The 23403-nt window shown below is 43.8% G+C and overlaps 1 protein-coding gene across 1 annotated transcript in view; it reads left to right on the top strand.

Annotated features, from left to right (window-relative positions):
* TMTC1 (transmembrane O-mannosyltransferase targeting cadherins 1) overlaps positions 1–23403 on the top strand; it is a 149021-nt gene that overhangs the window by 50729 nt on the left and 74889 nt on the right. Inside the window, exons 6-8 of the mRNA XM_054840856.1 lie at positions 5681–5762; positions 6739–6842; positions 21105–21294. Of these exons, the coding sequence (XP_054696831.1) occupies positions 5681–5762; positions 6739–6842; positions 21105–21294 (376 nt within the window). The remainder of the gene's footprint in view (positions 1–5680; positions 5763–6738; positions 6843–21104; positions 21295–23403) is intronic.

Raw genomic sequence — 23403 nt, forward strand, 5'->3', positions numbered from 1 at the left:
TATGACTGGTATTTTATGTTCCTGCATTGACAGGTATTTTAAGCAAGTTAAAAATCCAGACATGTCTGGAATATATTGGTTTTTCCTTTTTTTTTATTCAATTTTTTTAATCCACAATGGATTTTCATTCCAGGTTTCTCCCTGGGTTATCACATACAGTTGCCCTTCGATGGTTGTCCTCAAGGAGGAATATAGGCCGAGCTAGGTTGAAAAGTTATTTCTTCAATATAAGATTTATTTGGCTGGACAGGTTATAAGGAAGTCCTCTTTAAGTAGAAAAGGTAAGGTGGTCTCTATAGACAAAATATGGCCGCTGTAAAACTTGTGTATTCTCAGCAGGGGAGTCTGTCAAACAGGTTTGGAAATAGGTGTGCATCTACCAATGACCTAAAGCTTTTGACATTCACTTAAAATAGCCCCTTCTAAGTTTAAAAATGTATTGATTAGAGGTGTCTTACTGTTATCAATAATTAAGACTAAGTTAACAGCCTTGCTTTTATACTCATTCTTCCGATGTCTTCCTTTAGTATTAGAGTTTTGAAAGTGGCGGTTGCTGGGAATTTGATCTGTTTCCTGAGAAGAATATAAATGGGATCTTCTCACAGTGGAGGGGCCTGGCCAAAACAAGCTCTTGAAATCCCAAAGCTTGTTCTACTGCGTACTTATCTTGGTCTTTTAGATGTCCCTGATGGGGAGCATCCATCATGCATCCTAATTGTTTGTTTGCTTCCCTTGAGAAAGCCTTCAAAGAGAACACAAGAGCGAGTTCACATGTTATACCAAAGCTGAGTCAGCTGCAGCGTAGGATGACTGCGTTGCCGTTAAGGGTTTGCGACAGCTCACACAGCCGTGGCAGTGAACGGCAGCTGAGGGGCTGCCCCGCTCCTTTCCGTAAACCCTAGATGCCTCCAATGGTACAGGCAAATTAAAAAAGCTGCCTGCTTCTTAGAGAAGTTTGTTTTGATTAACACAGAGTCCATCTGGTACCAGCAAAGTTTACATTCCTGTAAACTGCACGGTATTGAGTTTTACTAGGCCACCTACCCTGCTGTCTTCAATTATAAAACCTCCGAGTGCCCTGATGATGTAATTGATTTCAGGATGAGCTGTGCTTTTCAGGAAGCCGGAGCTGCCAAATATCTGTCTTGGCCTCTGCTCGAACTGTGCGAGAGAAGTCCCTGCATTATTAAGCATTTCTTGGATTTATTGTTTGTTGTGATTCTGGTTGCTTCAGGGAGTATTCTTGAAAGGCTTTTAAAAGATAGCAAGTAGGCAATTACATGCCGGTTTGCTTTGTGGGAAAGCTGGCATGAAGCAGAGGTGGAACCTCTGCCCAAATGGGCTCTTTTCACACTCGTTTAGCAGACCTGGTGATCTGGATTTCCTCCTCTAATTTCATTATGAAAATCTGGGAGACCCACGCCTTGAAATGTTCCCCCCGCTCTGGAGGTAGCATTTTGCCGCGCGGAGCTACCATCAATACAGTTTTCCTACGTACGTCCCAGGCCTGCTCTCACGCGGGAATGAATGCATGTGTGTGTTTTGGCACGGGGAGCTCTGCGGGGTGGAGCAGGTGATAGGGAGCGGTTCCCATGAACAGTGGGACGTTTGGCAGCCTGGTGTGGTTGGCAAATGCGTGGAAATCTGACCTGTAAATGACTTTATACGAGGCAGCTGTTTAAAACGGGTATAAAACAGTTAAACTGTTGTAATAGTAATTTCTTTGATTGTCCTAGCTAAAGACAAAGAGCTTTGGCTGATCTTAAGGTTGTCTGAACGAAGTGCAACATAATTTTAGATGTGTTTGCAAGCTGCGATTTTACATGTAAAATGCTACTTCATTTTACATGCTGTGTGTCACTGACATTTAGCAAACTTCCTCATCCAGGTCCCATTTGCAGTTCATTTGATTTTAATACATAAACTGTGTGTTGTTTTTAGCCTGCACCAGACATGAGATGTTTTACTAGTTACCTACCCTGAAACAAGTAGTAGCCTCAGTAACATACTCTGGAAAACCACGTGGTTCTTGTAAAGCTTTGATGCATTCAGCATAACCCATAACGTTTATACCACTCCCACAGGCTGATCTGGTGGGTGGACAGCTGGATTCCCAAGCAATGAACCGTGTTATCTTTCGTGGTTTCCAGATAGACTTTGGGACAGCAACTTTCTCAAAATGGAAAAGCTTTGCTGCTTAATTGAACTATTGTGGAAAGAAAAATTTCTTAACTGAAGCTGCAAAGTAGCAAAAGCATTTGGAGGAAGGATCAGAAAGCTCAGGACTCCCTGATCTCTCTTGCTTCACCCATTCCCGGTTACCCATTGCTTTCATTCTGGTTCCTTCTTGCTTGCTGCCCATCTGCTGTCTAGCACAGAGTGGTGATTTGCAGTTGGTGTCAATGTAGAGTTTTTTTTCCTGGAGATGTTACCGCTCCACAACATAAACTGTGAGGGGCCTGTCAGGATTTTCTGAAATGCTTTTAAAAGGCCTGCTCAGCAGCAGCCAGAGCTACCTTGCAATTTGGTGGAGCACTTCAAATTAACTTTGACTTGCAGATAAGGAAAAATGAGGAAAGGCTGAGACAGCTGGGTCTGTTTAGCCTGGAGAAGACTGAGAGGGGATCTCATCAATGCTTATAAATATCTAAAGGATGGATGTCTAGAGGAAGGGGCCAGACTATTCTCCATGAAGCCCAGTGACAGGACAAGGGGCAATGGGCACAAACTGGAGCACAGGAAGTTCCAGCTGAACATGAGAAAAAACTTCTTTACTGTGAAGTTGACAGAGCACTGGAAGAGGCTGCCCAGAGAGGTTGTGGAGTCTCCTTCTCTGGAGATATTCAAAACCCACCTGGACGTGATCCTGTGCAACCTGCTCTAGGTGATCCTGCTTTAGCAGGAGGGTTGGACTAGATGATCTCCAGAGGTCCCTTCCAACCCCTACCAATCTGAATAAACTCATGCCTTGAAACTGTTTAGTAGCTTGCATGGTGTTATGCTTGCTGCAAGGAAGGTGTGAGATGTGGGCAGCAATTTAGTTTCTCATAGGCAGGTAAAAAAAGTCAAAATCAAGATTTTTAAAGAGTAAGCATTCCTGCACTGCACTGCCAAGGATGAAAGAGCAACTACTGCCCTCCATTTACATTCATTTTCTGGCTTTAACTTTCTCCTCAGGCCAGCCTTGAGAGGGAACAGAGATGGTAATAATGAGGGTTCCTCTATGCTCTGTGGTGGTCTCCAGACCTACATCAGTGTTTGCAAGGCCCTGAAGCACAGACACGCTTTCCTGAGCCTCAGCAGCCTAAAATGAAGTTTACTCTTCTTGCTGAAGGGCCACCTTCACAAACAGCCTGTTGTCTCTAGTGGTTGTTCCAGCTGGAACATCTTTGATGCACACTTGATCTGTTAAAAGCCAGATCACTGCCTAGCATGGCAAAGCAGCGGGGTCTGCATGTCGTCCCCCCCCCCGAGTTTGTAGCTTGCCCAGCCATGGGTGGCCGTTCTGGGGGGTGGCAGACACGTGGTCCGGAGATGGTGGCCGACTCACGCATTTTAGGTCACTGGTGTGAGGTGATGCAGTTTCTCAAGGATGAAATTGGCGGACTTCTTGACACCGATAAAAGCACTCCTCTAATTGAAGTCTTGGAGAAAAAGCTGAACTGTTCTGGCTGATCTTTTCCCAGAATAATTCCACCTAAAGCAAATATTTGTAATGGAAAATTTCTGTCCAAAGTGTTGCAGTTAGTTAAAACTACAAGTGAGTGAAAACAGGTTCTTGAAAAGAGTCAGGCAGCTTGATTAATAGAGGGCTCTCCTCCCTCCACCCATAAAAATATAAACAAAATGCAACCCAACACTTCTGTTCCTGCTGCAAATCACGAGGGGGCTGAGCTGCATAAAAGGTTCCAGTAGGGAACAAAAGACGAGGGTTTGATCCAAATGCTATTAAAGTCACTGAGAGTCTTTCCCTTTGGCTCTGGTGGGCTTTGGAGCAGGGCCATGGTGAACACTTGAAGGCCAACCTGCCCTTTCATGCAGAGAGAAAGCTGAAGGTTTAGTTTCATCTCACTTGTACTTGCTGGAGCCTGATTAAAATCAGTGGGAGCTCGAAAAACTTTGCACTTTGCGGAGTTCGGCCTTTGAAGACTAGTCTGACACTAAGTCAGACTCGCTGCTTAAATGTCAACATTTGTAAATATGTAGACAGACACCAAAGACTGAAAGTCATCTGTCTTGCTTTACAATGTATGGTTTGGTTCCTAAGTTTTAGGCATGATGCTTAGGGAAAGTTTTCCGAAGAGCCGTTATTTCGTAGAGAGCACCCAGATGTACTTCTTTCTTCTCGTTAAATGCTGCCTCTGTTTCTTGCTGGCTTTTCACCTGGTGCTTTTGTCTGCAGTGTAATCTTTTCTCCATCTTGCCATAGTGACCAGGCTTGCAAACTTCCTGCTATAGAAAAGCTGAACAAAAAGCCAGATATTAAAGACTCGTGGCAGCATTAGGAAGTGCTGCAATCTTTTTTTTTTTTTTTCCCCAAAGACTCAAAGGGTAGAAGCAATCAGATGATAGACTGTCTTGAGGAATTTGGAGAGGAAATAAGATGCATTTTATATGCTAGATGGGAGAAATGTATGATGCTTTCATGCTTGGAAAGGTAACTTGTGTGCAGGTGTTGTGATTCATGCTGCAGGTTTTGTAAATCATTTAAATAGACTGTCCTGCTACTGATTGTATGTTACACAGAGGAACCCGCAAATGTTTTCCCTCTGAATTTATTTTGTTTACTCGATATTTACAACTTCTTAAAATTATTTGTCATTTTTTCCAATAGTTTTCTAGCTCCTATATGCTTAAAATATTCCTGTTGTTTTTTCTGTATTTTTTTTCTCATCCCTTTATTACAATGACGAAGCCTCTGTAAGGTTCAACAGAAATGGAATTATCATTGAATTAATGTCATAGGTATGGCACCGTTTGTTATATTAAGAAAGCTCCTTAGAATTTGGCAAGTGCTTCTACTCTATATTAAAATAAATGTGTAGTTTTGGCTCCAGATACCGTTTAATTTTACTCATTGAGAAACAGGAAGGTTTTTATGAACGCTTCTACAATAAGCCACCTGCGTGTTTGTGCAGTTAATTATCGTAACACCTTGTCAGCAGACTCGTAATGAAACTTAAGCGTGCAGAATACACTTAAAAAAATAATAATGCTTAAAATAAGTTCAGTTCTGCTAGACGGTTACTCCCATCTCCAGAGACTGAGCAGATAGCTGGCAACGAGGAGTTTTTGCATTTTAATCATGGCCTAGAATTGAATTGCTCTGTTTGGGTGACCTTTTAAATATGTGTCTCGGTGTAGTCTTCTGGGAGTCTGAAGACCGCAATCTTAGTGAGACACATCTGGGGATTTTCTGAGTTATTCGACAATTTAAAAAACAAAATAAAACCAGATTTTGATGGGGAAACTGCAACGTATTATAGTGTGTATTATTTGAAGTGGTCTCGATATTTTACTTAAGTAGCGTGGAAAGAGCTTTGAAGTGCAAGAGTGATGTCATTATTACTGCACGTTAGTTTAGGGTGGTTAAAACCATGTACAGCTTCTTTTTTCCAGTTTGAAAAACAAAGCATTGTTTCAAAGTATTTCAACAAATACTTGTTTCCTTCTATTTCAGCTACCTGACTGCAAATAACAACCAGAATTTCTTGTATACTGCAAGGCCTTTTCTGAAGAGAGCTGCTTTGGTGATAAGCTATGTAAGTACGCATGCACTGACCATGTATTTCTGTGTATGTGACGGGAATGAGGATGGCGTGGCGGTATCCCAAAAGACTCAGAAAGCTTAGATGGCAGATCTTAATACAAAGTTAGTCTTGGAAAATAGTCTAGAAAACTTCAGCTGGGCAGAGGCAAGAATATTGCCATGTTTTTGGTTCAAATTTTCTTTTAATGTATAGTGGCTGCCCTTACAACCGTGTAATCATCTGTAAGTATTTCCTGCCCTAAATACAGGGGGACACTGGCGCTGGGCTGACTTTTCAGTGGCATGCTGTTAGTTTTGGTGCAGGGCTCGGTAAGAGTGACAAGAAAAGCTCTGCCTGCAAATACCTGCTGCTTGCCACGCTCCAAGCAGGACTTGACATCTACAGGGCAGAGAGCAAGCACCTTGGCGGGGGTCTGCAGCTCCCTGTGCCGCTCTAGGAGCTGCACCCCCTTGCTTGTCACTTGACGAGTGGCTCTCAGAAAGGTGGAGGAGTGCCAGCCCGCAGAAGTCCTTTCAGGGATTAGGATTACACAGCATGAGAAACAGCGATGGAGCTTGTCCTTACGCCTGTGCCAGCGTGAGTGAATGATAATAGCTTTTAAGACAGCAGCCATGTTTTTCCCTGCTGTAGTTAGGTGGAGGTCAATAACAAAACTCTGCAGTCTGAGCTGCAGCAGGGTGACGGATTTGTCCTTCAAAACGCTGGCTTTGTCGTGGGTAGCCGAGATATGCCAGGTGCTGTCAGTAATGCACACGTGAAAGGGGGGGACACAACACAGTGTGCTGTCTGTGCTGAGGGCTGGCACGTTTGTCACCCTGCATAGGGTAGCAAAATTGAATTTTGCCTAAACTGCAGAGCTGACTCGCTTCTAGGCACAGAGCAGAGCATGGAGAGCTATCACAATATTTGCTGGAGGCCTTAGTTGTTCTTAGTAGCACGTTGCTAACCAAGATGTTGTTCTTTGAAGGTGATTCTTGTGTTGTATTTCCGCCTCTGGATGATGGGAGGATCCATGCCGATGTTTTCTGAGCAGGACAATCCAGCTTCATTCTCGCCGTATTTACTGACAAGGTAAAATGCCTCTAATCAAACAAAAGTTTTCAAAACTGTAGTCTTGATATTATTTTTCCCTGCACTAAAATGTTTTACAGATGGCAAATGAGAAGACTAGTTTTGTTGTCTTAACTTAATTACTTCTTATTGCTCTGCCTAGAATAGAAAGCAAGCAGCATTATTTGAACCTCAAAGCACGCTCCAGGTCCTGTAGAGTTATATTACAGGTGCTTTCTTACTAAAAAATGTGGGCTTATTTTTTTATACAAAGCCCAAAAAATACAGTTTAATTACCTGAGGAAAGGACAGGAAAGCCCAGTGACTGAAGCCTAATCCTAAACGTTAAAACTGGCTGATTCTGAGGTATTGGACGCGAGCATTCGGTTTTGGCTTCAGCTGAAGATTGTATAAAAAGGGGATGACCGTGCCTGTTGGTGGAATATCGGTGGCTGATCAGCGAAGGTGGAAGGCAGGACCCCGGTGGCACAGAGTGCTGACTTACTACTGCACAGCTATGGCTTATAGATTAGTTAAAAACAATGAACTTGAAATTTGTGTTAACAGATTTTTGTTATTTTATCACTTCTTTTTTTAAAGATACATAAATACTTAAATGTGGTAATTTTTTTTTTTCCCTTGCCTGGGACCTGGTGTGTGGTTAGGTGGGCTGATACCACATCCCTCTGGCTCTGCTGGGCCAGACCTGCAAGGCAGTGGCAGCTGTGACTTAGCTCTTCCCTCCAGACCTAACCAGGCCAGTGCTCCAAGAAGGTGGTAGGAGGTTGATTTCCTCTTAAGACAGGGTCATGCGCATAACCGTTTGCTCTGGTTAGCTACTGAGCTGGGAAAAGACACTTTGGAGGCTTCTGGAAGAATTTCCTGATGTCTCAAATGAAATGGGAACAGTCCTCCTCTGTGTCACTTTCTGGCCTTGCTGGCTCCACATTCCAGCAGCAGAATTGCATCTGAGACACAGGTTAAGATCAAGCAATCCTTATTCAACATCTGCTGTAGAATCGGACTGGATCTCATTTGGGAGACCTTTATGATAATGTGACAACAGCTCCTCTTACCATCAAGGCTGAAAGTGCTTCCAGGAAGCACGTTGTCCGATTTGGAAAGCTCTGAGCTGTTCGCTGCATTCCTGGCAGAGCCATTAATACCAGACTCTGTGCGGCACAGCGTGAAGGATTTGCTGCTGTCCCTTTTTGATATGTTTATGCTGAGATGTGGGTCATCAAGTCATAAATGATCCTGGCCTGATTCCAATTACGTATTCTGTGCTGCAAATGTCTTTCGTGTGTTTGTCTCTTTACATCTTGTAATGACAGGGTAAGGTTTTTTAAACCGAAAAGCTAAGTCATTCTTGGGGCATGAAACAGTAACTATTTTTACCACCGGCACTGTGCATTTTATTAACAGCTTTATGAAAGACAAGTGAGAGCGCTGCTGGCTGAGGTCCTCCCTGGCCCCAGCAGCAGCCCTGGCTTCACCTGCAGTCCAGCAACACCTACCTGCTCCAAACCTAATTAAGGAAACCTTTGCCAGTAAAAACCATCATTATTATTCTGGGGGGATTCTAAAACCCTGTAGTTAACCCAGCTCTTCCACTTCTGCTGAGTTTGATCTTAATCCTCATTTTAGCCAATTTACCCAGAAGCCTGTATCTTCCATCCAGAAAACCCATCCCTTAGGCAAGCCCAGATGCCAGCCGTTACGTGGCTTTCCACTCTGCAGAGTTAAATTTAGCTGGTCAGTTCCTGCTCTGCTGATCTAGCACCAGCCTCCCATGGCTGATGCTCAGGCACGGGTCCTGACAACAGAAGCTTAAAAGTAGGTTTGTTGCTGAATCCTGGTCAGGGTCCAGTCAGGAGGCAGGACTGGAGACAAGGCTGCAACACTGGCTCAAAGTCCATCCAGGAGAAAGGGCAAGAGGTGGGAGTAGAGACAAATGAGAACATGTGTCTTGAGGGGGTCCATCCAGGAGACAGGTTACCTACAGCACAAATCCAGTGCCCATCCAGGAGACAGGGCTGAGCTGCAACGGGGCTCCCAGAGCAATGGGCATTAGGTGTAGGGCCAGGAGAGGCTCATCAGGGCTCTGACAGCCTGTTGCCACAGTTCAGTACCTGCCGCTTGCCATGACATGGATCTTGTTGTTGACCTTCTGTGACAGTCCTTGTCCTCGCCCTCTGGGCATTGTAGGATATAGAAAGAAGCTGGGTCCTGAGCTTCTGTTGACCTTAACCCTAGTCTCCTGGCATGAGCCTTCAGCTTAGATGCAATGTACCTGCAGAATTCTTTTCTCCAATTCTTGTTTCTCTGAACTCAAACCTTAAGCTGACCACCACCTTGAACTTGCAGCCAAACAACCTGAAAGAGGCCAAACCCCAGCTATCCTGATCCTGTGCACCACCCTAAGCCTGCAGGATCCACCTGCCAGCATGGTAGGCTTGCCCAGCAACACCTTCTGTGCTGAACCCAGACCCTTCACTTCAATATAGTCAGTGACACACCAACAGCCTCAGAGCTAGCTATAGGCCCAGCTGCACTGCTGGCAGTAGTCTTCATGTTAGACCTGTGGAGTCCACCTACAAATGAGAAATCATAGATGAGAGCTGGTTTTTTTAGTGTTGTATCTTGCCAGTCCTGTGGAGCTGTGGGAAGACTAATTAGTCTAAAAGTTTCCGGACAGCTGGGGTGGCAAATTTTTGCCGAATGAGTGGTCAATCCTGCAAGGTAGACAGAGACCCAGTGCCTGTCTCTGAACTGACAGCCCATGATGCACCCACTGACCACAGCCTTTATCTTGGCAACAAACCTCTTCCTTCCTGACCTCCTTTTCCAGACTCAAACTATAACTCTCACCTGAGACTTTATCTTCCATGGTCGGAGCTGAAGCTATTGCTGCAGAACTGACATTGTGCCAGTCATTATGAGTGCAGAACTGGGATGTCAGATGGAGCCAGCAAGGTTGAGTGGTGTTGGCCTGGTTTCCAGGAAGATCTGTGTGTCTGGCCAGTGGGAAGACTGGGCTGAGGTGCAGGGCTGGCATTCAGCTTGGGTGCAAGGAAGAGGGAGGCTGAAGAGACAAGATTGTTTTTTAAAGCCTGGCATTTCCACAGGGTAGAAATAAGAAGTGGTGTTAGCTGAGTAAATTCCTTGAGGGTGGATTTGGAAGCGATACAACTTGCTGGCCCCAGTGTTAGGGGTGACATTAGCTTAGGGTCTAGGACATCAAGGCTCAAGGATATTTGACATCCAAGTAGGTGCTGGTGTGTGTGGTTGCTTGCCCAACTGGTGGATGCCCAGTGACATGGGAGAGTTTGTGGTTATGGCCCAGACTCAGAGAAGCTGCTAAGCAGTGTGTGTTCCTCAGCTGTGAACACCTAGAGCAGCATATGAAGAGTTGATGTGAGAAACTTTTAACGAGGTTTTGAAGGCAGTAATTAGGTCACAGCACTGAATTTAAAGCCAGGATGTTATTTGCAATTTGGGTTAAGTTGGGAGGAAGGGAGTAGAAGAGCTAAGGTGTCAAGACCAGAAGGAAGAAGCCCCATGCAACTAAAAGAAAGGCCAGTGTTAGGTGGTGATCTTGAGGTGCTTACTAACACCTTAACTATGGCTGAAGCAAGGGTTAGTGCTCAGGCAGTGGGCAAGTTGTTTTGTAACTCTCTGAAGATCACACAGGGTGCAAATAGGAGTTTCTGTTTGCAAGCAGTCATCTTTATTTGCACTGAGCTGGAAATGTGATTACTGTGCATGTCTCGCCAGGGTAAACGTTATGGTCTTCAACAGAATTGAAAGTTATTGTAAGACTTGGCCAGCACTGTGGGGCTAGGAGGAAGGCTAATGACAACAAGTAGAATAAAAAAGAAGAAAAACAATAGTTTGGAAATGTGTGGCAATCTTTGTGAAATGCATAAAGTTAGACCTGGAGTTGGGGTCTTGGCTGACATAAGATGATCCCAGAGGAGCATTGTTAACTCTTGCAAGGTTTCTGTGTCAGCTGTACAGGTGCGGTTTGGCTAGAGGCTGGCAAGGGTTATTGGAATGTGGCTAAGATTAGGGGTAGGTTTGTAAGTATGAGTAATGTGTAAGTAAGTATTGAGTAATATGTAAAGGTGTAAGTAAATATTGAGTAATGATGTCAGATTTTGTCAGCCCTTATGATGCTTATAGTGTAAATTAGATGACAGGGTGTGAGAGAGGTCTATGCACCCATGATTGCATGGAGGAGGGGAACATGTAGAAATTAAGAGGCATTAAACGAATCTAAGAAGATACAGATTCAAAACAAGCCAAGGAGGTGGCTTGCAACAGGTAATTGAGCCGAGGAGCTCCTCACTGCAGGATGCTGTGGGTGTGCTGAAAGTTTATGCAGGCTCATAGAGATTTGCCAAGTTAAAAAAAGAAATCCAGGCTACTAAATATGCAGAAACCACATCCAACTCATGGACATCGTGCTAGCTAGAGACTGGAAAAAAAGTATTGTGCTCTTATCCTGTTCTTATATGTTTTGCTTGGCATTCATTTTTGGTCACTGCTGGAGAGTGTCCGATCAGACCTTTGGTGTGGCCCAATTTGGCCTTAGAACATGACTATATGTTCTGTGTAACCTATCTCCAATCTTGGACAACACAAAAGTAGACAGAGAATTGATTTATTTAGACATTGGAAGATAAAACGTGCTGAAATAGTGACAGTTTTTCAGTCTTTTTTTAAAAAAAAATCATCTGTTCAGTATGTTCACTCAATTACTGTCCTTAAAATCACAAGTGAATGGAGATGCAAATAAATGCTTTGGAAGTCAGAATGTGAATGCTTCAGTCTCTGCAAAGTGCTGGATTTTCTAATATTCCCAAATACCTTAGAACTTCTAGTGAGATAAATGAAAGCCACGTTTCCGTGTCCTTCAGTGTGTTGCTTGGCAAGAATAATCTGAGAAGATGAAATCTGTCCATCACTCCCTTTCTCAGCGGAGGCAGAAATGAAGGTGTTGGGAATCCTGCTATTTGTAAGTAAGCACTGCCATTAGAGCCTGTCCACACAGTCTTGTACGCCGCTGCAGAAAGGACATACCTTCTCCAGTGACCTACCTTAAAGAACAGAGATTTCCTGTTGTTGTGACTTGCCATCTCGAAATCTGCTGTGGGTAAGCTGTTGCAATAGAAAAACCAATCCCAAACATCTGTTTACAACATTCTTGCTTGTATTAGATCAAAGTTGAGGGAGAATGCAATTAGAAAGGTTTCAAGAGGTACCCAGTTTTAGGTAAACAGTGTGCTGAAGTGCAGCGCGAGTGTTAGCAGGGTGTTGAGCGGTGGGCTGTCATGCTTCAGATGTTTTGCACAATGTTTCTTTATTCTGCCGTTCTTGAGGGGAAAGAAGTAGGAGGCCTCTGAATAAACAGATTGTATTACTAACACCACGGTAAGACCAGGGAAAAGCCCATTGTACAGCGGGCCTCAAGGTGTATGAAGCAGATTAAATCTTACCAGTAATTTCAAACTAAGAAAATGGGTGTTTTAAAACTCTGTATTCAGGAGTCAAATTATATTAATTCCTGCTGGCACTTGCTTGTGACTTCCCTTGGCTGATCACTCTGGGCATGAAGCTGGCTTATTTGTCTTGTTGCGTTAAATAGTTAATGCATTTCTACTAAGAATGCCTTGAGATAGCATTGTCCTGTGGTTGAACTGCCCTCTCTGTAAGCTGGCTTTCTGCATTTCTTTGCTGTTTTAATCAGGTAAATGAGAACTCAGTGCCGCAGAAAGCCAAAGAAATGCTTATACGTAAAAACCGGCACATACTCCTTTTCATAGAGATTTCTGACTGTTTTCTGAGCAGTGCATTTAATCATCCCAGCTGTAACTTCAAAGGGAATGGACTCCCGAGAGGCACAGGGCAGCCCTGTGCTGGAGAAGTGGGTCCCTGTGCCAGCCAGTTCTGCCAAGGCAATAGAAGTCAAGTGCAGCAACTACTCTGGTATAGGATTTTCACTGACCTTAGAGTAGGAAATGTCATTAAAATAGACTCCTGTAATGTATCAGTTCTTAATTAGCCAGGCTTGCACATGCTTCCTGAGTGGAAAAGTTCTGCCTGTTTTGTCAGTGCCTTCTATTGTATGCCCAAGGGCACTCAACTTCGACCCTACGTGTAATCTCTGCACGCACCCACCATTCAGGGCTCACTTCTAGACAAAAGGGCAAACAACAGTGTTGGTCAGAATAGCTGTCACGCCCACCCAGGGGCCAGACAGTCCATACATTAAATGTAAAATGTATTTTTTATTCCAAGGGGGCTGGGGGGAAGCCTATCTGGAAGATGTTGCTGCAAAGCAGAAGGCCATCCTACAGTAGCAGGTTCCCAGAGGAACTTGCTTTCTCAGAGTCACTTGAAAGATTTAAGCATCTCTCTCAGTTAAGTTTTCTTGGTTTAACAAGCAAACCCAGGTAGGTAGCGCTGCTCTGGAAATCAGCTTGATAGGCATTTTTAATGGATCATGGCGTTTACTGCAAGCGCTGGTTACACAACAGGCCTTCCCTGCCAAAATCCAGCATATGGAGTGGAAGGGGTGCAGCCAAAGCAGAGGCCACTAACTCTTATAGGCAACACATTTTGGTTTTCAAAAAACTTCCATGCCAGGAGGGCTACACCACGGCCAGTCTCTGAGGCAAAGCAGCATGTCCAGGACATCCCGCCGGTGCAGAGTAGGTAACGCTCAGGGGTACAATGGACCATTTCCAGAAACGTTGGTTTGTTGGTATCACAGCACGTTTATGAGCTCTGGTTTTGATTTCCTGAGGATCAGCCACCAGTACCTCAGCGGCTGTCCAGAGGACCCTCCATCCCCACTGCCTCAGTGAGCCTCTTCTGAAGCAATCGCCCACCGGTGGCTGGGGCTTTCAGCTGCGTGACTTGTGGTGCGTGCCGCTGTCGGTGGCGAAATGAGGACACGTTTGATCCCAAGGCACTCTCTTACCCACAGCATGCGGGGTTTGCGGAAGGAAAACAGTACGAGATAAGTCCCAGGTTTTCCAGCATTGAGACTCCGACAGCAGACTCGGGTTTCACTGGAAATTCACAGTCTCTTTGAAAGTCTGTACTCTTCAAGTGATATTTTTCAGATTCTTAGCTGCAGAGTTGAAACAACTCACCAGATCAAAGCTCTTCAGGCTCTGAAGCTATAGAGGACAACGCAGTCTGCCTTTCCCTCTGTGCCCCTGGTGCCCACAAACCCACCTTCCAGAGGAGTTACCTTGCTATTCATCAAGCTGGAGCTGTCTGTTTATCCCTATCTTTGTCTTTCCTGCTCCTGTCCTCCACTGATTGGCAGCTCTTTTCCCCTAGATGCATAAGTTTTGATGAAAGGGAATACACAGGCACTTTTGCCAGTTACGAGTATTTTCTGTCTAGCTGATACATTTGGATGTTAAATTGGAATTAGTCTGTCTGTCGCTTCTTTGTGTAGTCTTACTCCACTGTCACCGAATGTGCTGGATAGACAGTGTGATTTTTCTTCTAAGGCTATGAAAAGAAAATGTTTAGGCTGACAATATACAGAGCAGGAAAATAAACTCATGTGGGAAGGTATGACTGGACTGGCAGTTCCCTAGGGGAAGCACAAATATAGACAATTTTAAGACAATATCCTTAAATACCACCACCTGGTTATAATTGCAGCCACATGTGTCCTAGGAGGACACTATTGAGAAGTGGTTCATCAAACACACTTGGTTTTAGGGCTTTGTAGAGGATGAAGAGAGCTTTGAGCTGAAATCAGTTCAGCTGTTAATGCAAGTGAGAAGCTCTTTTCCCTAATAAAGGAGCTCTTCTCACCCTTACAGTGAACTGAAACCTCCGTGAGTCCCTGGCAGTGTGCAGGTCTTGTTCTCAAAGAGCATTAACAAGGTCTGTGATTTCTGAAGGGGCAACAACTATCTTCCTGCTTCTGTTTCAGATCCCTCCCACCTACTTTGTACACCTTCCTCTTTTCCCAAATACCAGTTAAGCGCACCCTTATCTATCTAGATAGGTCCATCTTTTTTTCCCAATCAGGTGAATATTTTGCCTTTGCCTTGCTAAAACTCGCAGTGCAGGAAAATCTTCCGCTTGCAGGTGCATCTCCCTCTGGGCCTTTGGGGTAAGGTGGCCCCTTGTTTGTCAGGAATGGGATGGGTTGTCCCAGAACTGGGTAGGTTGTACTGCTGTATGCACCTGGAAAGAATAGGGTCACTGTCCCCCACTTTTCCATGCAGCCTTGGTGGGGCATGGTCTGAACCTTGTAATCACTTGTGTAGCACAGTTTTGGAAAGAAAGCTATCATCTCAGTCCCTGGGAGCTGGGGGGAAAAAGTGTAAAATGCTCCAAAATCAGAAAGCAAATGAAACTCCTCATAAATTTCTATCAATCTCGTATTTTTTTTAGCTAGTCTCACAATCCTCATGTGCTCTGATTGCCTGGGTTTGGCAGAGCTGAGACTAGAGCTTTTCCAAGCTCGTTAGTCTCTATTACAGCAAAGGGTAACAGACAATCCCTCAAGTATTTTATGTCATATTGTTTATGGCTTTAAGTAGCACCCTTTACTTTCATTTTTGCAGCAGAAGCAATCAGTTCAGAGAGTTGTTTTCTGCAACAGGTTCTAGATATGAGTCATCCTGTATTTATCTCCAACAAAGCACGCAAAAGTAGATTTAAACTAAAAAATTTAACACTAAACAAACTGGATTGCCATGACAACACCTGCTAGCTACAGGAGGAGCTCTGTTTTTCTGAACATGCCAGAGATGCTGAGAAGTGAAAAGAAACATATGACACCTGCTGAAACTTGGATTTCCGTGTTCCATTTGCAAATTAAAAAAAAAAAAAAAAAAAGACTCTGCTGTAATGCAAATGCTGTTAACCAGCCTGGGGGAAAACTGATTGCCAATTAAGAGGCAGATTCTTCCAGTCACCTCACCAGTAATACTCTGTCTTGCCTGGGATTAACTGCTAGAGCAGGAGATGTTACAGGCAGGGATTTTTCTCCCTTGGAATTCCAGTAGACACGAACAGCAATACAGAGAAGATTATTAATTTAAAATGTAATTCAATTAGTCAACTAATTAAAAGAAAATACCTTTGTTGCCATTTGCAGGTAGGCTGCTGAAATGTAATTAGCTCTTGGAATGATTCCATGAATCTTTGAGTCTTTTCAAAATTTGCAATTATTTCCTTGCTGTGTCAGCTTTGGTGAGACGGTTCATCGGAAGATTCTCCTGCATTCAGCTTTCTCCCTAGTTAGCCTTGTGAGACAAGAGCCACATGGATGTAAAGGAATATCATGTGCTTTTGAGAGCCATAAGTAAAAAAGCAGCACCAAATTGTCAGTAACTATTAGCATCCTATTGTTAGCATCCTGTTATTTTTCTGTTCCTAGTACTTAGGGTAGCGATAGTTCATAGTGCTTTATTTTATACAGCCATCCATTGCATTCAAGGACAGGTTACAAATGTTGAAAGCATATCCAAGCTTTTACTTGGATCAGAGCTCGCTCAAAGCTTTCTTGCAGCTTACAAATGCCTGTTAAAATCAGGCAGCGCCCTCCTGGATCCTGCTTCTGTGTCTGCTGTTGGCACATGTACGATCAGTGAGAGCCTTCAGGCTCCACAACGAGAGACGTGGCCGAGGGTTTTCCAGTAAGATGTCTGGAGGGGCAAACCAGTTGACTGTTCATAGGTGGTAATGACTGTCACAGGCTTTAAAATCATTTGCCGTTGTTGGCAGAGCATATTTAAGATACTAATTACTACCATAATGGAACAGAGCGATTGTCCATCTCCTCTGGGACCTGCTTCTGGCAGCAAGTTGTGTTTGTGGCTCCCGAGGAAGACAGAAACCCCACAAGCACAGAGAAGGAGAGACTTGTTTACAAACCTTTCTTCATCAGTGTGTGTTCTGGAGCCTGTCTTATCTTCAACAGCAGTTTGTCCTAACCTTCCATCAGAAATGCCTTAACAAATTTTAAGAGGAATTCAGGATTAGTGTGTGTTAAACTGACTCAATTTTTTATGGCAGCAAACTGTGTTTGTTTATTCGGTGCTATGTAATGATTTATCAGTTCCTGCCTTATCAGTGAAGATAACTGCAATGCTGCAGTTTGCAAAGATCCCAAATGTTGTCTTGATCCTTCCTACCCTGCAGTTCAGTCTTAGTAAGTAGGGGAGGGTTTCTGGTGTGCATTGTCGTTAGCATACAAACTACCATCAGCGTTGTGATGCTTACTGAAAATGTTAATATGCAATGGCATAAAAGGACACTTCCTCCAAAAACTGGGCTCTCCTAAGACATGAAGTGCAAAACTAACTCAACGCTTCTGAAAATCCTAATGTACACACTTGTAACAATATCATATGTCATAACATTATTGCGATTGATATAAATGGACATGCTTTTTATTGTAAATGTAAAGCTCAAAGGAAGAAATTCTTTACTAGGAAGAAATTCTTCACTACATGGGTGGTGAGACACTGGAACAGGTTGCCCAGAGAAGCTGTGGATGCCCCATCCCTGCAAGTGTTCAAGGCCAGGTTGGATAGGGCTTTGGGCAACGTGGTCTAGTGGAGGGTGTCCCTGCCCATGGCAGGGGGGTTGGAACTAGATGATCTTTAAGGTCCCTTCCAACCTAAACCGTTCTATGATTCAAAATGGATCTCAGTTTGGCTTTTAAGTAAGTAGCTGTAAATAAATGCTGGCAACCCTTTCCGAACCGATGTTGTATTCAGACTGCTACAGAAGTCTGTTTTGCAGCCGAGCAGAGGTGGGGCTAGGCCACCCGTAACATCATGAGTGAGCGCCTTGGCCTTCTGTGATGGGGTTACAGCGTTGGTGGACAAGGGAAGGGCAAATGACATCATCTACCTGGACTCGTGCAAGGCATTTGACACTGTCCCGCATGACATCCTTGTCTCTAAATTGGAGAGACATGGATTCAATGGATAGACCACTCGGAGGATAAGGAATTGGCTGGATGGTCACACTCAAAGAGTTGTGGTCAGCGGCTCAATGTCCAAGTGGAGAACGGTGACAAGTGGCGTTCCTGAGAGGTCAGTACTGGGACCGGCACTGTTCAACATCTTTGTTGGCGACATGGACAGTGGGATCGAGTGCACCCTCAGCAAGTTTGCTGACGACACCAAGCCGTGTGGTGTGGTTGGCACGCTGGAGGGAAGGGATGCCATCCAGAGGGACCTTGACAGGCTGGAGAGGTGGGCCTGTGCAAACTGCAGACCCACATGCAGGACCTTGAACTTGGCCTTGTGAATTTCATGCAATCCCAAGCATAATCACAGGCTGGGTGGGGAATGGATTGAAAGCAGCCCTGAGGAGAAGGACTTGGGGGTATTGATTGATGAGAAGCTCAACATGAGCCGGCAGTGTGCGCTTGCAGCCCAGAAAGCCAACCGTGTCCTGGGCTGCATCAAAAGAAGTGTGACCAGCAGGTCGAGGGAGGTGATCCTGCCCCTCTACTCCACTCTTGTGAGACCCCCCCTGGAGTACTGCGTCCAGCTCTGGGGGCCCCAGTACAGGAGAGACATGGAGCTGTTGGAGCGAGTCCAGAGGAGGGCCACGAAGTTCATCAGAGGGCTGGAGCACCTCTCCTATGAGGACAGGCTGAGAGAATTGGGATTGTTCAGCCTGGAGAAGAGAAGGCTCCAGGGAGATCTAATTGTGGCCTTCCAGCACCTGGAGGGGGCCTACAGGAAAGCTGGTGAGGGACTGTTTATCAGGGAGTGTAGTGACAGGACAAGGGGTAATGGCCTTAAGCTGAAGGGACAATAGATTTAGATTAGATCTTAGAAAGAAATTCTTCCCTGTGAGGGTGGTGAGGCACTGGAACAGGTTGCCCAGAGAGGTTGTGGATGCCCCATCCCTGGAAGTGTTTAAGACCAGGCTGGATGAGGCTTTGGGCAACGTGGTCTAGTGGAGGGTGTCCCTGCCCGCAGCAGGGGGGTTGGAACTAGATGACCTTTGAGGTCCCTTCCAACCTAAACCATTCTATGATTCTGTGATTTAGCTCCACCAGATTTTGTGTTGCTGTGTTTCTCTGTAATGCAGACCAGAAGAAATTGGCTTGGCAACTAAAAAAGACATATTTGTTTCTTTAGAAATAGTGAACAATCAAAATTGTAAGAGAAGTAGAATTAGATTATGTTTTTGGGGGATGCTTTCCTAAATAGAAACTGGCCTTTTAATCACTGCCTCTGTTAAGAGAGAAAATAATTTTTCTTCCCCCCCCGCCCCGCCTTTGTTTTCTACCTCAGGGTGGGGAAGTGGAGGAAAATGGAGGGATGGAAATGTACCAAATGGCTAAAAACCTTAAAAATGTGAGAATATTTCATTTTCCATCAGAATTGGGAGCTTACATTTGCAGGGAAATGAGAATGTGCCTTTTCCACTGTTTACAATGAAACGTTATTCCAGCTCTGTAAGTTTCCCTGCTTTTGGGTCACTGTGTTTCTGAAGACATTTGTTTTTCAGATGAGAACAGAAACTGATATCCTAACAGTTTGCAGTTATTCAAAAATGTTTTCACAAAAAATTTGGGCTTGTTTCATCCCCATGTCTTGGCCCAACATGCGTCTGGGAACTTCCTGCCTGCCTGGAGTCGCATTTAGCTTCAGTGTCTTACCCCTTCTGCCACAAATCTAATGTAATGTTGTAAGTGCTGTTGTAAAGGACTGTATTTTGACCCCAAAGAGGCCTGTTTGTAAGTGGTGAGTGAAACAATCCTCTGTCTACATGGCTCAACATCTCTTGGGCATCCTTTGTTATCGTTTTAATAAACCTGCTAAGGTACCATGGCAACTGGGTGTGATAACAACAGCCAAAGCAGGCTCAGATGAAAGAAATCCTGTACAGGGTAGAATATAATTTCTTTTTTTTTTTTTTTGAGTATTCACCATCTTTGGTGCTGTGTACAATGTGAATTTTTCCATTTGTGAACGAAGGAAGTATTTGTCTGTTCTAAGGTTGTCGCAATTTTGCTTAGTTGACTTCATGATAGCTGGGGTAATTTCCAGCCTCTTGCATACAAAAGTATTTGAAAGCTGGAGAGGGACTGTTTACAAGGACATGTAGTGACAGGACAAGGGGTAAGGGCTTTAAACTGAAGGAAGGTAGATTTAGATTAGATATTAGGAAGAAGTTCTTCCCTGTGAGGGTGGTGAGACACTGGAACAGGTTGCCCAGGGAAGCTGTGGATGCCCCATCCCTGGAAGTGTTCAAGGCCAGGTTGGATGAGGCTTTGGGCAATCTCGTCTAGTGGAGGGTGTCCCTGCCCATGGCAGGGGGGTTGGAACTGAATGATCTTTAAGGTCCCTTCCAACCCAAACCTTTCTATGATTCTATGAAATGTGGTTTGAGGGGGATGCATTTTTGGACAAGTAGGTGCCAAGCAGCAAAAGGCTGTGGGGGAGAGGGGATGTTGATTTGGTTTTATTTTTTTCTTTTCTTTTTATTTTTTTCTGTTTCCTTTAGCCCAGTTGCACACATGCTGTTCTTGTGCAGTCTTCTGAAAGCCCTGCATACTTCCCAGAGGGCAGCATGGTTCCCCATTTCCATTCTCCATTAATTTCCTCCCTATTGAGAATACCAATTAATGAAGATTACAACAATTTGAAAGGCTCCCTACTTCTCCATTGCTTCTGTGGCCAGCTCATGCAAGCTGTCCCCAGCCCTAACAAGCTGTGATGGGATCAGCCGAGAATCACCCTGTGCCTCCTTTCTTCTGTATTTTCTCTCTGTGCCGGGATGCAAAGAGAAAAGACAGAGAGGTCTGACTTTAGTTGCTCAATATTGTGCACATAGGACAAATTGTAAGTTAAACCCAGCTAGAAGGATATTTTGTATTGCAGGAGTGATGCAGTGAACTGTGAAACAATTCAATATATGTCTGTACCTGCTTAGTTATTATTCATTTATTGTTGAAGCTGGTAGAAAGTCACTTCAAAAATCTAGTATTTGAATGTGAGATGAAGCTGTCTTAGTTTTCCAAAGGCTGGTGCATAGAAACCACATAAATATTATTGATCTTATGTTATTTCTTTAAATGACCTGTTGAAGTGCCCCTCACCTATGTTAGCGTCTCTTTATTGACAGAGAGTTATGGTATTGCCTGTGAGTGCAAAGCTAATTTTTTCTTTCCTCCTCCCGTACAGTAAGTGGTAATTGCCAAAGGAAAATGTTTCACGTGTTGGCAGTCATTCCATATATTACACTACCTGTTTTCTTTTGCAGGTTTCTAACTTATTCCTACCTTCTGGCCTTCAACGCCTGGCTTCTGCTGGCACCGATCACCCTGTGCTACGACTGGCAGGTCGGCAGCATCCCTTTGATCGAGTCCGTCTGGGACGCGAGGAACTTAGCCACAGTGTTCCTGGTGCTGGTCATGACGTTACTCAGCCTACACTGCATCGCTGCATTCAAGGTAACGCTGAAAGACACGCGACACAATGTTTTGTTTAAAATCTTTTGTTTCTTAATCTTCAGATGAAATGGTTGGTAAGTGCAAGTTTTCCTCTCAAATGCATTGGATTGAGGTGAAAAAACCATACTGCTACATAACTAACGCAGGCAAGCTTAACAGATGAAAATGTCCCCCTAAGTTGAATGTCTCAGCCTCTAATTGCTCTGATTTGAGGGCAAAACTGGGCCTGGAGTCCTGCATTCAATTAGAGTTAATGATCCAAACCCCACTGAAGTTGTTAAGTGTCTCTGCCTCCCCCATAGTCATTAGGCTCTTTGTCACTGCTTCAAACAGGACTGGGAACTGTCATCTGCAGAGCCATTTGAAAATGAAATAAATTCTTGTATTCGTACCTTTACTGTGCTTCTAAAACCTAAATGCTGGATACAGAAGATTTCTTATCAGCAAAGTAATGGAATGTAGGAAATTTGAAATTATCTGGAAATTGTTATTTAGTGTAAATAATGTAGTGGAAAGCCAAGCTTCACAATTCAGCATTTTAGATCCACCATTAATCATATTACAGAAAGGAAAGTGAGGTTGTACTAGACTTGTCAGAGATCAGATATGCACGTACATGGAAGGGATGTCTTTGTGGATCATGGGGAGTTACAGGCAATTCCTTCTGCAGTTGTGTTATGGAAGCTTCTTTAGGAAAGGCGTTGGTAATCAGTTCTGAAATAGTAGAAAAGTTTCTCTTCCTTAAACATATATCTCACTCAAAAGCATAGTAGGGCAGTAATGGGTTATTAATACCTATGTTATGCTAGAATGTGCAGGTCATGTACGTGCTTCAGTCTACCTTGGCAGTCTTCTCTGTGCTCCTGATAAGGAGACAGAAAATGAACCAAACAGTTTGAGACTGCAGAGTCATTAATTTAGTTTATACATTGACAGACGCTGTGTGGGAAATATAGGAAAATACCCTATTAGCTATTCACTAGTTCTACCTGTAGGTCGTACGTCATTTTGTATTCCTCTTGCTTTCATTACTCACTGCTAGAGATACTCAGAACTGTTTGTATTAGACCTAGTCCTGTTCCCAGGGAAGTTAATGATAAAATTCTCATTAGCCCAGTACTGAACGCTTCTGAAAAATCTTATCCCATGTTCTTTGAAGTTTCAGTTGCTTCCTATTTCTTCTCCTGTTGTCAGAATTGGTACTCTGTGTGAGATGAATGTTGTTGGTTTGCTGCAAAAAAAATCTCTCAGGATTATTCAAGGACACTTTGTGTTATTTTATTTTGGGTAAAACGTTAATCCAGAAGGATTCCTTTGGGTAACTGAATTGTGTGTCTTCTGTCAAACTGCAAAACAAAATATTTCAAAACACTTTGTGCATTAAATGTCTAGATTTTATCACATTATTTTTTTTCCTTCTGTTTTTTTTTTCTTAAAGGCAAAACAATTCAGTCTGGATTTATGAATGCCACTGTTTGATTTGAACCTGCAACTTCTAATTTTTTTTGTGAGAATAAGTTCACTGCTTTGCCCTTAACCACTATTAATATTGTGCTAAGCAACATGAATTTTGCTCTCCAGGCATTTACTTACTGGATGCTTTGAAATTCATCTTGTAGATTCCCTTGTGTTTATTATTGAAAACCCCAAATGTGGAATGGACTGGATCTGAAGGGATCTGCTTTTGTGTCTAATCCAAGTAAAACCAGAACCATCACCTATTCTTGACAAAGTGTTCCAATTAGTCTCCGCTCACAGCCTCCCAGCAAACCCACTGTGAACATGGAACTGGCAATGGTTCCTGGGGATCAACTTGGATGTGCTTCCCCCAGCCCTAGGTATAGTTAGAGGTAGCTGAAATATTCTGCTTTTCAGGAAATTCTAAATTTCTGGAGCTATTTTCTATTTTATTTTTAACGACTCCCATAACAACCCAATTGTGATACTGTCATTAAGTAGTATGAAGATGATTGGGCTGAGTAGTATGAATTATTGAGGAAGGCAAACAGTAGGAAGAGGCACATTTCCTGGAAATAAATTATCCTGTTTGGCTTCAGACACTCTCAGGAATGTCTTTTACCGCGAGGAGAGGGGACTTCAGGACATGTG

Source organism: Grus americana, chromosome 1, assembly GCF_028858705.1.
Source record: "Grus americana isolate bGruAme1 chromosome 1, bGruAme1.mat, whole genome shotgun sequence".
Lineage (NCBI taxonomy): Eukaryota > Metazoa > Chordata > Aves > Gruiformes > Gruidae > Grus > Grus americana.